At 49.1% G+C, this 14547-nt stretch overlaps 1 protein-coding gene across 2 annotated transcripts in view; it reads left to right on the top strand.

Annotated features, from left to right (window-relative positions):
* The window catches only part of Grik4 (glutamate ionotropic receptor kainate type subunit 4), a 417019-nt gene that overhangs the window by 361409 nt on the left and 41063 nt on the right, over window positions 1–14547 (top strand). For both annotated transcript variants that reach the window (XM_021205965.1, XM_029543599.1), the window contains one exon: window positions 11248–11361. In XM_021205965.1, the coding sequence (XP_021061624.1) occupies window positions 11248–11361 (114 nt within the window). The remainder of the gene's footprint in view (window positions 1–11247; window positions 11362–14547) is intronic.

Genomic DNA, 14547 nt, shown 5'->3' with positions numbered 1-14547 from the left:
TGTGATCACCGTCATTATCACCACCTCAAAGATCCCCTTTTCAGCTCCTTACCCTTTCTGTCCGCTTTTCGTTCTCTCAAAGATGGCCACTAGTGTCAGGCTGGCCACGCCAGGGCTCCCTCCTGATGAGAGGAGTAGCTCAGGAACCTGTCTCTGAGAGGAGGCTGTTCTGAAAGTTATTGAAAGGAAAGAAGGTCCCCCAGGGGCCCCCAGGGAGGTCTCTGGATGTTTTCTGTGGCGCTCCCAGGAGTCGGATACTTTGTTTCACCTAACAAAAACCGTCCTAATGGCAAGCCTGTGAATCACACCAGTCCTAATTACAGGCCTGCCGAGAACGAAGGAGGTGAACTCAGGTACCACAAGCTGCCATCCAGGGCACCAGAGCACCAGAGGCGCCTGCAGGAGCTTGCCTGGGCCTGCTTTACTCAGGCCCTGAGCAGGCCTGGATCTCGTAACAGGATGACAAGAGAAGGCACACACAGTTAGTGTAGGAAAGGCTCAGCTCACAGTGAAGGCAGCAGTCCTGAGAAGTGAGGGAACCTGTGAGCCTTGCCCCATGTCAGCCTCCCAACCCTGCCCCAACCACCATCACCACTGCCTCCTAGACCCTAAAAGGCAGGGCTGGGACATCAGGAAAAGGGGAGTGGCCACAGGTGGGGATTTAGTGTCTCTGAGCACATAGCCTTGTTAGAGATTAGCATCTCCACGTGGACTGGATGATCTCAGTAATGGGCACTTAAGTATGTTGGGCTGGGGATGTAGCTCAAATGCAAGAGTGCTTGTCTGCCTAGCATGCTGTAGCCTCTGAGTCCCTTCTCAATCACATAGAGTGTGTGGCGCCACAGACTGTAATCCTGTTACTTGAGAGGTGGAGGAGGGAGGGTCAGAATTTAAAGCCATCTTTAGCTACATAGTGAGTTTGAGGCTAGGTTTGGTTACATAAGACCCTGCCTAGAAAGAAAGGGAGGGAGAAGAAAAAGTAAGAAGAAACAAGTGTATTATCCTGAAACTTCAAAGAGGCTTCTACTTTCATTCCCTGAGCTGTGTGAATTGGGGCCATGTCTTAGTCAGGGTTTCTATTCCTGCACAAACATGACCAAGAAGCAGTTGGGGAGGAAAGGGTTTATTCGGCTTACATTTCCATACTGCTGTAGATCACCCAAGGATGCAGGACTGGAACTCAAACAGGTCAGAAAGCAGGAGCTGATGCAGAGGCCATGGCAGGATGTTCTTTACTGGCTTGCTTCCCCTGGCTTGCTCAGCCTGCTCTCTTATAGAACCCAAGACTACCAGCCCAGAGATGGCACCACCCACAAGGGGCCTCTCCCCCTTGATTACTAATTGAGAAAATGCCCCACAGCTGGATCTCATGGGGGCATTTCCCCAACTAAAGCTCCTTTCTCTGTGATAACTCCAACTGTGTCAAGTTGACACAAAACTAGTCAGTACAGGCCATTCTTCAGAAAGCCAGGTGTGGTGACAGCGGCCTGTGAGAGTAGCAATGTGAGGAAGTCACCGCCACTGAGACCCAAACTCTGGATGCTGTTTCCTTTCCACGCCGCTATGACAAAAACAGTGTGAGGTGTGCCTCATACATATCGATTTTCCCATCAGGAGATTTCTTTGCACTCTTCAGAATCTACATTGAATTTTCTAAGGCAATCGGGTTAATAAATAAAATTAAAGTTAACGCTTTAAGCTACAGATAGAGTCATAGCAGTGCTCTCTCCCGTGACATGTCCTATTCCAGGCCCTGTCCTGGCTGCTTTGTGTGTTCCCCTTGATTTAAACTTTACAGTATATTTGTGGAATATATGTTATCACTGCTTCTGTTTTCCACATGGGGAAACTGAGGCACAGAGATGCCATGTAAGTGGCATCTATTGCATGGCCAGTATCCAGAGCCTAGAGGCTCTATACTGAGCCAGTACACTCTGCTTAAGTCGCCCTCATGGGAACTGAGTGAAGAGACTCCGTGCTTGGCTCCTCTTTAAGGTGTCCACCCATTTGTTCCCTGATCACATCCATTCAGCTAGCGCTTTCTGGGTGCTAAGCAAAGGACAGACACTTCTGTAGACATGACCAAGACTGTAAATGACAGGTAGGGGGTCCCCTGTCTCCTGGAACTCTCACTCTTCGTGATCACCGGTAGCTGGATCTGCTAGCAAGATAATTTTAGATCATGGCTCTCACATAACGAAGTTGAAGCAGGATAATGAGTCCAAGAGGGCTGGGAGTAGCCCATCACATGGGCATCCAGCGAAGGCTAGAGAGATGCCTCAGCATGGTAACGTGCTTGCCATGCAATCAGGAGTACCTGAGTTTGAACCCCTAGAACTCACACAAAGCTACCATGGTAGGATATATCTGTGGTGCCAGTATCCCTACAGTGAGATGGGAGGCAGAGACAGGAAAATTCTGGAAGCTTGAAGCCTGGTTAGCCTGGCACTCAGAGCAGCGAACAGTGAAGAGACCATGCTAGTCAACTTTCTGTTGCTGTGATAAACACCATGACTAAAAAGGAATATAAGGAGGGAAGTGTTTCTTTCCACTTACCACTTCCAGGTTACAACCCAGCATGGAGGGAAGTTGGAGTGGGAACTCAAAGCAGAAGCCTAGAGACAGGAACTGAAGCAGAGACCATGAAGGAATGCTTACTGGCTCACTTCATGGCTTGTGTTCAGCTAACTTTGATAAACAGCCCAGACTCACTTGCTGAGGAATGACACCGCCCACAGTGGGCTGGGCCCTCCTACATCATTAACGATCAAGAAAATGCCCTCTCAGATGTGCCATAGGCCAATCTGATGCAGGTAATTCCTCAACTGATATCCCCTTTATCCAGGTTTGATATCTAGGGTTATACCAACTTGGCAAAGAACGAATCTGCACAGAGACCCTGTCTTGCCATTTGGAAGGCAGGAACTAGCCCCCAAATTTGTCCTGTGACCACACACTTGCCATGCCACCCATGAGCCTGCACTCACATATGGAAATGCACATACACACATGTACATCATACATGGAGAGAAAGAGAGAGAGAGAGAGAGAGAGAGAGAGAGAGAGAGAGAGAGAGAGAGAGAGAGAAGCAGAATGAGAGAGAGAGAGGCAGGAGGCAGAGGGACACAGGGAAAGAGAGGGACAGAGTGTTCAGAGGAAATCGGTCTAGTTTGAGGCAGAGCGCTGCACTGTGTGCTGGCGGAGCTTTGGTTCAGGCACGTGTCTATCTGAGCACAACCCGAGGAAGGAACACAGGGACTGGAAACCTGTCAGGGGTCATCAAAAGCTAACACTGTCTTCTCAGTCCCCCGACCCAGCTCAGACCCTGTGCCCTATGGCTTCACCCTCAAACGACGAGCTAGCCCCTTCTCCCCACAGCCCGCAATCTTTCTTCCGATCTGTCCTCGCAGGCCAGTCACTGAGCCCTGTGCCCAGCCAAGTAAATATTTCATAGGGATTTTAATTTAACTCTAAGGGAATCCATCCAACCCTGAGAATAGACTGTCACCTCGAGAAATAGCACCAGGGATGACTTGGACCTAGGGATGACATTGCCACTCCCCCCGATGAATGCTAATGGGTCTCTGGCATCTGCCTTCCCCAGCACCACTGTGACAGGCTGGGCACAGTGAGCAGGCCTGTGGAGAGTGGCTGGGGCTTTCTCTGAATGGAAGCTTTTGGGGAACGGGCTCAGGGAGGAGGTTGGGGGAGGTGAGAAAACCTGTACAGATGACCAAACTGAGCATACATTGTGTGTGTGTGTGTGTGTGTGTGTGTACCTATACAGGTCTCCAACACTAGAAACAACTGTATTCCCTTATCCTCAGGAATAGCCAAGGGATGAGCTCCCTGTCTAGCCACTGGACAGGGGACACCCAACGTTTTTCGGATGCCATGTGACTGCTAGGCATTTTTCCCTGACCACCCCTGGTGGGTGGGGTGGGCATCCATCCTGATGATGCAAACAGTACACGATGTTATTATGGAGTCTAAGTGATGACTTCCCAGGCACACAAGAGCCAGCAGTGGCCGTGAGTCCCTGGCTCCCTCAGAGTCCGTGTCTCCCTGCTCTGAGACTCCAGTTCCCTGGGCATCTGCATAGATGGGGATGGCGGGAGAAAGGGCTGCATGCAGCAGGTGAATAGACTGAAAGACAGAAGTGTGCAGATTCTCATCTGGAATGGGTGTAGATGCTTTGCTAATTAACCTGGCTGAGTAGTAGAGAACTTGGCAAGGAGAGCCTGGGGGTGGGGGTGGGGGGCAGTTTCAGCACAGAGCAGGCCCTGTGGTTGGCTCCTGGCTTAGCCCAGACCTGCCTACTCTGTCCCTTCCAGAAGTGTAATTAGCACCCTGCTGACAATTGCTCTGGCAAATAAGGACCTGGGTTCCCTGCTAATGCTATCCTGGACGATAGGGGTTCATGATTAGCAAGTGGGGTGTGTGCCCTCTAGTGGGGAAACTGGGGTTTCAAGTCCCTTGACCTGATGAACAGATGCACATTAGATGCACTTAGATGCACAACAGATGCACGTCTCTCCTTCAGTGACTGAGAGGTAGGAGGGCTAGCTCCTGAAAAGATGAAAACTTCCAATGGTCCTGAGGATGGGTGGGGTTGGTGGCTGGATATTCACATGTTGATTATGTAACTGGATTCAGAGAGGAATGGCATCTTGACTTTGGTCCAGGGGTTACTCAGCAGGGGAGAGGGTACACATCATTTCATTAGACAGATGCCAGTGCTCAGGGGACCAGTGAGCAGACACTGGCTGCACAGGCAAGATGGACAACAGGGGTGGGAGTCTCAGAAAACTTGCCTTTTCTGCTTTTTGTGGGGGGGGGGGCGTTGAGGGAGTGTACAGTGTCTCTCAATATAATCCTAGCAGTCCTGGAACTTACTTTGTAGACCAGGCTGGCCTTGGACACGAAGGACACGAAGAAATCCACCTGCCTCTGCTTCCCAAGTGCTGAGGTTAAAACTATGCATCTACCACACCCAGCTCACAGGAAACTTCTCAAGAAAAAGCATAAAACCAGGAGACTTGAAAGGTTCACTCATGTAATTCCAGCACCTAGGAGGCTGAGGCAGGAGGATTGTGATCATGTTCAAGGGCAGCATGTGATGGTACATAGTGAGATCTTTCCATTTAAAAACAAAACACAACACAACAGCTCACTGTCATGGTGCGAGGGTGAATTTTTCTAGAATAAAAACAATATTAATGACCACTTGTTAAAGTTATACTATATGCTAAGCACTGTGCTTCCGGTATGAGGTGTGCAATTTCCCTTAGCCTTAAGGGATCCTGAGTTGGCCATTGTTATTGCTAAGCACTGTGCTTCATTTACAAGATGTACAATCTCAAGTAGCCTTAAAGGATCCCTTGTTATCAGCCATTGTTATCTCATGGTAAAGTGAGAAGTGAGCATAGGGAAAGCCATGAGGGCTTCCTAAAGTCACAAGGCCAGCCTGGTCTAAAAGCAAGTTCCAGGACAGCCAGGATTAGGTTGAGAGACTGCACAATCCCCACCACCAACCCTGCAAAAAACCCAAAACCAAAACCAAACCAAACAAACAAAGAGCAGAGAGCGCCCCACCGACACCACCCATCCTGCCTGTCTCCTGAGTACTGGCATCTGTCTAATAATGAAATGATGCATACATAATGTCCATCCTCTTCCCTGCTAAGTAACCCCTGGACTAAAGTCACAATGCCATTCCACTCTCAATCCAGTTACATAATCACATGTGACTCTCCAGTCATCAACCCCACCCGTCCTCGTGACAGTGATGGACTGGAACCCAGTTTAGTGTGATGACCCAGGCTTGTGACAGCAGAAGAGAGGAATGGCCTCAAAGTCCCTTCCCTTCTGGATGTCATAAAGAATGTCAGCCCCTTTCTCCAACCTTCCGTGGCCTTGATTGAAATGTTCTGTGCTCTTCAGAGGCAATCTCCCCGGGGATGAAGGCTTTTGTGATGCTCAGCACCATCCTTTTCTGAGCAGCGCTTCCTCCCAGAGCCTTACAGAGGTAGAGATGCAATTACAGAGTTAAAGTAAAGGACCATCAAGGAAGAGAAAGAATCCACGGGAGCAGCAGGCAAAGGCTGGGCCCAAAGAGGCATCAGGAGCTGAGGTGCAGGGTCATGTGACTTCCTGGGGCAGAAGCCGGTCAGAGAGTGGAGTTGAGAGAATTTGTAAGGTGCTGGGGGGCGGGGCTGGGGTGGGGCTGGGGCTGGGGGCGGAGCTGGGGGCTGTGTACACCATCTACTCTTCCAGAGGTTCAGAGAAGGATATGGAGAATGCCTACTTTCCAACTGTCAACTGCTTCCCCAAAGATTCCCAATGAATGGGATGACGTGAGGCCCAAGAGGGCCCTAACATGGGTCACACAGAAGCACCATGCCAGGGGCCTGCTAGAAAGTCTGCCACTCAATGTGGGCTCAGCTGTGTTTCCGTTTCAGCTGAGCTCCAGTCTCATGTTCAGTAGCAGCCCCATCACCACCATCACCCAACAACAGATGTGGACCAGGCCCATGCTCATGACCCACCAATATCTTCTCGCTGACCTTCCCCCTACTGCAAAAAGTGGGTTCTAATTACCCCCACTTTACAGATGAGCACACTGAGACCAAAAGGAGGGAAATGACTTCTCCAAGGTCACACAGCAAGAGTCCAGACAGGCCTGCCCCACACTGAAGGCTCAGCCAACACCCACTGAAATGATACCGCAGCACCCTACAGTTTGTACAGCCTCTAAGGTCCTCCATGCGATCATCTCTCTTGATTCCCTCCGGAGCCACATGACTGAGTCACCATGAGTTAGGGGTAGCCTTATCCCTGCCTCGGGGAAAACCATAGATTGGGGAGGCAAGCCAGGGTACTAGGAGACCCGATGTATGCCAAGAGAGAGGATGTCACACAAAATGGGGCAGTGGCTGTCTTAAAATGGCAGCCAAGGCAACTTTACCAGCTTTGTCCACCTGGGGGTGGCCAGACTCTATGACTGCCAACAGATGTTCTCATCATCGGGAAAGTCCCGGGGGAGACTGTGGGCTCAAACAGCCTGAGCAGATAGGGTCCCTCCTGTGAACATGTTCTTGGTCCTAGCCCAGACCCAGATCCCCCACAGAAGCCAAAACAGGCTTTGGACTTTGTTATACAACAGGGGTCTGCTTTATGACCCCCTTTAACCTCTAAAGAGACGAAGGGTGGTGGTTTTGGAAGTCACCTCTAGGCCAGCCCCTGCCTGGCCCAGCCGTGTAAATTCCACCAACATCTAGGAGATAAAAGGGGGCATCCTCAGAGGCAGCGTACAAAGGCCTTTGCAGAACACTTTCAATCAAAACTAGCAAAGGAGTGAAGCCTGGTGCTCATGGGGAATACGTTTAAACACTTGTGTGTATGTGTGTGTGTGTGTGTGTGTGTGTGTGTGTGTGTGTGCTCTTTTCCCTGTCTCTGATCTCAGCCTGACTTAGCCTAGTCTGTTTTCCCAACCGTAAGAAGCCAGGGTCAGGCCTGAGCCCCACAGTTATCTTCCTGCCCTTTCTAGAGCCAGGTTTCTGCAGTTGCTGCCCAGCCTGGGAACCAGACTGTGCCCTGGGCATCGTGTCCTCATCCACACCACACCATGCCATCCTGCCAGCATCACCACCTGGGGCAGAGTGGGGACCAGTTAAAGGAAGTCTCGTGACCTCAAGCAGGGCAGAGAGCCTAGGACTGATGTCTTGGAAAGCCAGGGAGCTCCCTGGCTGGACCCTTCCCCTTCCCAGTTAAGGAGACCATTCCTGTGGAAGAAAAGCTTGCCAGGATCACAGTGAAGCTGGGGACCAGCTGTGACAAGATCCAGATCCCCTCACCCACCACCCACTGCTCCTTCCCATGGGGAGCATAACCCTTCGCCCCACCCCCACCCCCACAAGGCCCCAGACAGGCTGCCATGTGCCCATGTTCCCCACCCCCCACCCCCAGCCTCCAGCCTTAGACTCAGTAGCAGTCATGTAGTCTCAACCCCCTTGCTTGTTAGTGTGTCTTCATGGCACATTATCTCCTCATCTGAAGGCTGCTTTATAGCATAATGTCTTTTTAACTAAGGTAAAAGAAAATGAACACACATCTTTTGGAATACTCTGATCCCACGTGATCGTGGCTGGCACCCCGGGGTGCGCTGAAGCCAAGGTAGATAATTACTCTTCTATACTGAGTCAATTAAATATAAAAAACAGCCGCCACCAAACCTCTTGCCTGCTTCTTGTAGCTCGCTGCTGCTGCTTCCCTGCCCCCCAACTTATTCCAGCCTGAGGAGGAAGGGAAGAGAGATGGGGTGAGAGACGCCACCAAATCAGCTTTGCCAGCCAAAAGGTGGTTTTCTATGTGTGGTCCCGTTTGGGGAAAAAACGCCCTGCATGTGCTAGGAGCATGCTATCCCCACCTACACAGGTGGAGGGGAGAAGAATGTAGCCCATCTCCGGCGCTCTGTCCATATGGACATATGGATCGCTCTGGCATTCATAATGCCTTTGTTGGCCAACATAAATAAACTTGCAAAATGATTTCCAAATTGTTACCCAAAGTTTGCCCCTTTTACAGAAAAGCTGAGTGTGGAAAAGGGAAATCCGGGGTCATCGTGATTTACTTTGGTTAATTGATTTAGAGTTCTGAGAAAAGAAATCACCAGAGAGAAGGACAGATGCTGTGTTTACCCCTTGACTGTGTTTTGTCAACTTAATCATTTTGAAAATTGTAATTAGTGTGTGTGTGTGTGTGTGTGTGTGTGTGTGTGTGTGTGTGTGAGTATGCAGCAGCATGTGACAATGTGTACACAAAAGAGGACACTGGTGTCTAACTGTATCATTCTCCCCTTACTGCTTTGAGAAAGGGTCTCTCACTGAACTGGAAGCTTATGTATGGCTCAGGGAGCTCCTGGGATCCATCTGTCTCCACCCCCATCATTGCTAGGGTTACAGGCATGCCTTGATTTTTATATAGGTGCTATGGATTTAAATCTAGGTCCTCACACTCCCACAACAAGCACACTTACCCAGTGAGCCATTTACCCAGTCCCAATCTTAATCTCCTGTGTGTGTGTGTGTGTGTCCATACATGGAGGTGAGGTAGAGGTTAACTTCAAGTTATTCCTCAAGAACTGTTACTCACCTTGATATTTTGAGGCAGGGTCCCTAACTAGTTTGGAGCCCACCCATTAGGCTAAGCTGGCCAGCCAGTAAACACCAGGGACATACGTGGGCATAGCTGTGGGCACACTGAGATTACAAGTGTGCATGGCTAATAACACAGTCTTAAGCATGGGTACTGGGGATCCATCTCCTATCTGCATGCCTGCACAGAAAGCACTGTTGGTCACGCCATCTCCCCAGCCCCTTGTTGTCTTAATGTTTACTTCAGTTGCTTTATTCTAATTATTTCAACTCGTGTTGTTCCCCGCTCAGGTCTCAGGCAGAGCTATGCCCCTATCCTACAGCACACCCATGGGTGTAGCATTGCCCCTGCAGGCCTCTGAGACTGACTTTGTTGTTCTGCATTCAGCTCACCAGCTGAACTCAAGTCAGTGTCTCTGAAAGGCCCAGGCAAGCCTCTGAAGAGTCCCCCCAGATGGAGATGCTGACAATCTACTAATCAAACCCCACTCTATCACCGAGGGCTGATTCACTTGGTGGCAGTCATCAACACTTTCAGAAATAGGAAACGAGCTGCTCACTTTCCCCCTTCTTCATTAATGCCCTCATTCATCTGCACTCTGGTTTCTTTGAAGGATGGCTCTACTTGATTAGGGTCTAAGTTTGCTAACCTTTGCTGGGGCATGAATTGAGGATGGGAGACTAGCATGAAGATGTTGAAAGTGAAACTTGATAGGTTTACACTTTCTGAGCCCCAGTCACATCAGCATCTGAATTGGGTACTATCCATTGCTGTGACCAAAAGCCTAGCAACAACTTCAAGAGGAGAGGTGTGCTTTGGTTCACAGTTCAAAGAACAGAGTCCATCAGAAGCAGGTGCTTCTGACCATGGCATGCACTAGAAGCTGAGAGAGACAGATGCAGAGACACAGAGAGAGACATACAGAGAGAGACAGAGACACAGAGAGAGACAGAGACACAGAAAGAGAGAAACAGTGAGACAGACAGACAGAGAGACAGACAGACAGACACAGACACAGACACAGACACAGACACAGAGAGACAGAGGTAATATGTCCCTGAATGTCAAACTATAATCACAAGCTCCACCATTCAGGCCCTGTCTTCTAGCTAGGCTCCAAAGCTTCCAAAAGGTTCTGCAACCTCCCTAAACCATAGAGACCACATGTTCAAACACAGGAGCCCATGGGTGGGGGAGGGGAGGGGATATTCACATCTAAAGCATAACAGTGTCCTACTCTCTTTGCAATGGTTTGGTGGTCATCAAATGCCTGTGCTCTGGGTATTCAAACCCACTCAGGACTCATGGCTTGGTGGACACTTCACTTTTCTCCTTGTTTTTTTTGATGAAATATATGAAATATATTGCCGGAGTGATAAATGTGGCTCTTAACTCTTTGGTCTTAAATATTAAAATATAGGTTACAATCAATTGCTATGAATACAGAATCTGACCACAAAGAATCTGACCCTGGGCTCTGGGAAGAAATTCAGGAGTTCACATTTTAATTGGTCCAATGGGTGGTGTGGATAGATATAGGTGACCCCAGAGGCTGCATTTTGAGCATGACGTTAAAGAATTGCTGTGAAGAACGGAACACTCTCTGCACTGTACATTGTGGATGAGGCTATATAGTCCTAGGCAAGCACATTGACTAAGCTTGAGCAATTCTTTACTTAGGCAGAGTACACACTAGAACCGAGTCCCAGCTCTGGCTTTCCCAGGGCCCCAGGTGTTGGCTTGCAGACAATAGGAAAGGGCTTCTTTTCATCAGAATGGATTTAAATTGGATCCAAGGAAGAATTTCTGACAGAAAAGAATATGGAGGAAGTTTGCCCAGAAGGTTTCCTGGAACGTTTAGAAATTATATCTGAACAGTCTGATTGCGTTCTCTCATGCTTGTAAATTACCTATGAATCCAGAGGGGTCTACCAGTAAGAAAACATGGATCCCAGCTTCCACAGGGGTCCTTCTTAGAGTGATGGTTTAGATCCTGACAGAGCCAAGAAGCCTGACCAGAGTGACACCTCCTCTGCAGGGACAGCCTCTGGTCCTACCGCCTCTGATAGTTTTCTCTCTATGTCCTTTCAGAAAGCGGATCTGGCTGTGGCGGGCCTCACCATCACAGCCGAACGTGAGAAAGTGATTGATTTCTCCAAGCCATTCATGACGCTGGGAATTAGTATTCTTTACAGAGTTCATATGGTAAGAGACTTATTTTACAAGNATTTATGCCATTAAAGTTATTTGCATGCAAACACCAAGTTATATGGTAATAATGGATGACTCACAGAAATATTTAGATTTTGAGACTTAAATGCAAATGCGCTGGGCTATTTTTTTCCTCCATCAGCTGCGGGAACTTACAAACAGAGGAGATGGAAAAGTCGAACTTGGGAGCTTTCCAGCCAAGACGGCTTCTGTCTCTAAATAGTTATGGCCGAGAGAGCCACTTGGTACATAGTGTGTCAGTGACTGGCTTCAGTTACGCTCTTCCAGGAGGTAGGGACGAAAGCTTAGATAAGTGCCAGCATGCTCAGGGCTCCTCTGCCTCCAGGGTCTACTGTATTCACTCTGGACATTGTAAGAGTGTGGGATTATGGGTGTTGCCCTCTCTTGCTGACTGGTGCTGGCGAGCACAAAGCTGGGGTCTATACCTGCTAAAGCAAGCCATTTACATTCCTCATTTCTTTGCTTTTACCTTTTTAAAGGATTTTTTTTTTCCTGGCTATGAAAAGCATCAAAATGAATACATAGGAACACAACCGTAGTGAGCCAGATAGACACGACATCTGAGTGTCTTGCCTAGTGGAAAGATCAGGAAAGAGTCACTCTGGCTGTGGGCCATCAATCAAATGGATCATCACTCTGTGGCCAGCCAACAATAGAAACATCCTTGCTTCCATTATTAGACCAGAATATTCTTCCTCGCCTCCTTCACCTAAACTACCTCTAGGTGTACAGCTGTCATATAGATTTCCCTGTATTCTATTCCCTGTATTCTAGTCATAATTTAACTGTCACACCTTCTCCAGGATGTAACCTGACACCATGAGTCATTGCGACAATGGCTCTCATTTATTGAATACCCCTGTGTCCCAGTCACCGTGAGGTAGAGTCTAGTATAGCAATGAACTGTGTCCCTTTAAAATGTGTGCTGAAATCCTAAGCCCCGTCCCTAAACGTGTGCCTTATTTGGAAAGAGAGTCCTTTCCAATATTATGAAGAGTTAAGATAAAGTCTAGTAGGACTGCCCACAAGCCCTCCAGCTCAGCTCCTGGGAGAGACGACTCCGAGTGTCTTTGCAGCTTCAGCCTGGCTCACAGAGACGCTGCTTTAGAGGAAAAACGACGAGTTGCCAATGGGCATATCCCTCCTATGTATCAATCTAATCCTCTTGGGAATCGAAGAGGGCCTTTGTAGCTATGCCCAGGTTTCTCCAGGACAGAAGTCACTGTGCATGTCCCGCAGACTTGACTTAGCAGAGATATGCTGTTCTCGGCTGGCTGGGAAAGATGGCCAGAAGAAGAGATAGGCGTTGAATGTTAAGCTCTACAGACAGACAGGACAGTGGGGACTCCATTAGAACCATACATCTAATGGCTCTGTGCCTTGTGGAAAAAAGAGGCTGTGATCCTCCGAAACTATATCCTCCCTTGTCCTATTGTGACGAAAGCTCCCACTTCCTGAGTGCATCTGTATCCCGGACACTTGTGGGTACCTGTGATGTGGACTCTGGTTTGATGTTGAATTGTGTCCTCTTCAAAGTACATGTTGAAGTCCCAATTCCACAGACCTACACGCATGCCCTCACTGGGAGAGAGAGTTCTTGCCAGTGCAATAAAGAGGTACGGTAAAGCCGTGCAGGATTTGGATAGGTCCTTGCCCAGTGACTAGCCAGCGTCTCACAAAATGACGAGAATTTGGCTGGATGAGGTGGGACGCGTTTTAATCCCAGCAGCAGAGAGTCAGAGACCTTTCTGGGAATTCAAGCCCAGTCCTCAGTCCTCCCTACCTAGCAAATTCCAGGCCAGTCAGACTTACACAGTAAGTGCTGTGTTTTTAAAAGCCAAGGATAGGTTTTATAGAGCTCTGAGGTACGGTGTGGTGGAAGGACGTACTTCTGCAGGCCCATGCTGAAGCATCCCTCTCCACTGAGATACACTAGACCATATGAAGGGTCTAGTATAGAATGGAATTTATGTAGGGACATGGGAAGAAGAGTTGTGAAGGGAGTAGAGAGAAAGAGAAGGGACAGAGGAGGGAGGGAGGGAGGGAGGAAGGGAGGGAGGGAGGGAGGAAGGTGAAGGGAGAGAGAGACAAAGATAGAGACAGAGAGAGACAGAGAGACAGAGAGAGACAGAGAGAGACAGAGAGAGACCAGGGACATGTGTAGAGGCGGGNGGGGAGGGAGGGAGGGAGGGAGGGAGGGGAAGGGAGAGAGACAGAGACAGAGACAGATAGAGACAGAGAGACAGAGACAGAGAGAGACCAGGGACATGTGTAGAGGCGGGAGGGGAGAGAGGGAGAAAGAGGTCAGGGAGAGCGAGGGGTTCAGAGAGTCAGAGAGAGTAAGAGAGGGGGAGAGGCCAAACAGTCCCTTTTATAGCAATCCAGGCCTACCTGGCTGTTGCTAGGTAACTGTTGGGCGGAGTGTAGAAGGAATGCCAACAGTAAGACTTTGCTTTAAGACATTTTTTTTTTTTGAGGGGTGGGGGATTTGGACACAGATGCACAGGGAGAAGGCTGTGTGGAATCAAACACAGACACTGCAGGGAGGCAGCTCCATGCCAACCAGCATCAGTGATCACCATCTCCATGCCAACAAGCATCAGTGATCACCAGCAACCACACAGGTTAGGAGAGATGAGAACCCTCTCCTAGGGGCTTCAGAGAAAGGCAGGCTCTGCTGTCACATCAATGGGCTTCTATCCTCAATAACTGGGAGATGACACATTTCTGTCATTGTAAGCTTCTCGGTTATGGACTCTGTCTTGGCCATCCCAGGAAACTAACACAGTCAGGCTGTGCTTATTTTAGAAATGAGGACACCGGGTAGGATCTGTTTGAAAAGTAGGTCAAGGGCACATGCTAGGAATTCACACATGCTAATCACATGTTAGTAAGCCAAAGAGCAAGGTGTGAGTTCAGCCTTGTTCACTTTAAGTAGTCAGCCAAACAGCTGCACCCACGTGGTCTTTGGTAACTTCCTGCAGGGTACACTCAGCCCTTGTCATTGTCCTCTGGACTGTTCTCTAAGGGAAAGTGGACGGGTACTAAAACCCCATCTCACAGAGCAGGAAGCCAAATTCACACCGGGGGCTATCTCAAGGAGAGCCTTGGACTCAGTCTTCTCTCTCCGTGGTGGGAATCTCGACTTCCAGCAAGCCC

The sequence above is a fragment of the Mus pahari genome, chromosome 10 (genome assembly GCF_900095145.1).
Source record: "Mus pahari chromosome 10, PAHARI_EIJ_v1.1, whole genome shotgun sequence".
NCBI lineage: Eukaryota > Metazoa > Chordata > Mammalia > Rodentia > Muridae > Mus > Mus pahari.
This window is presented reverse-complemented; position numbering and strand designations above follow the sequence as displayed.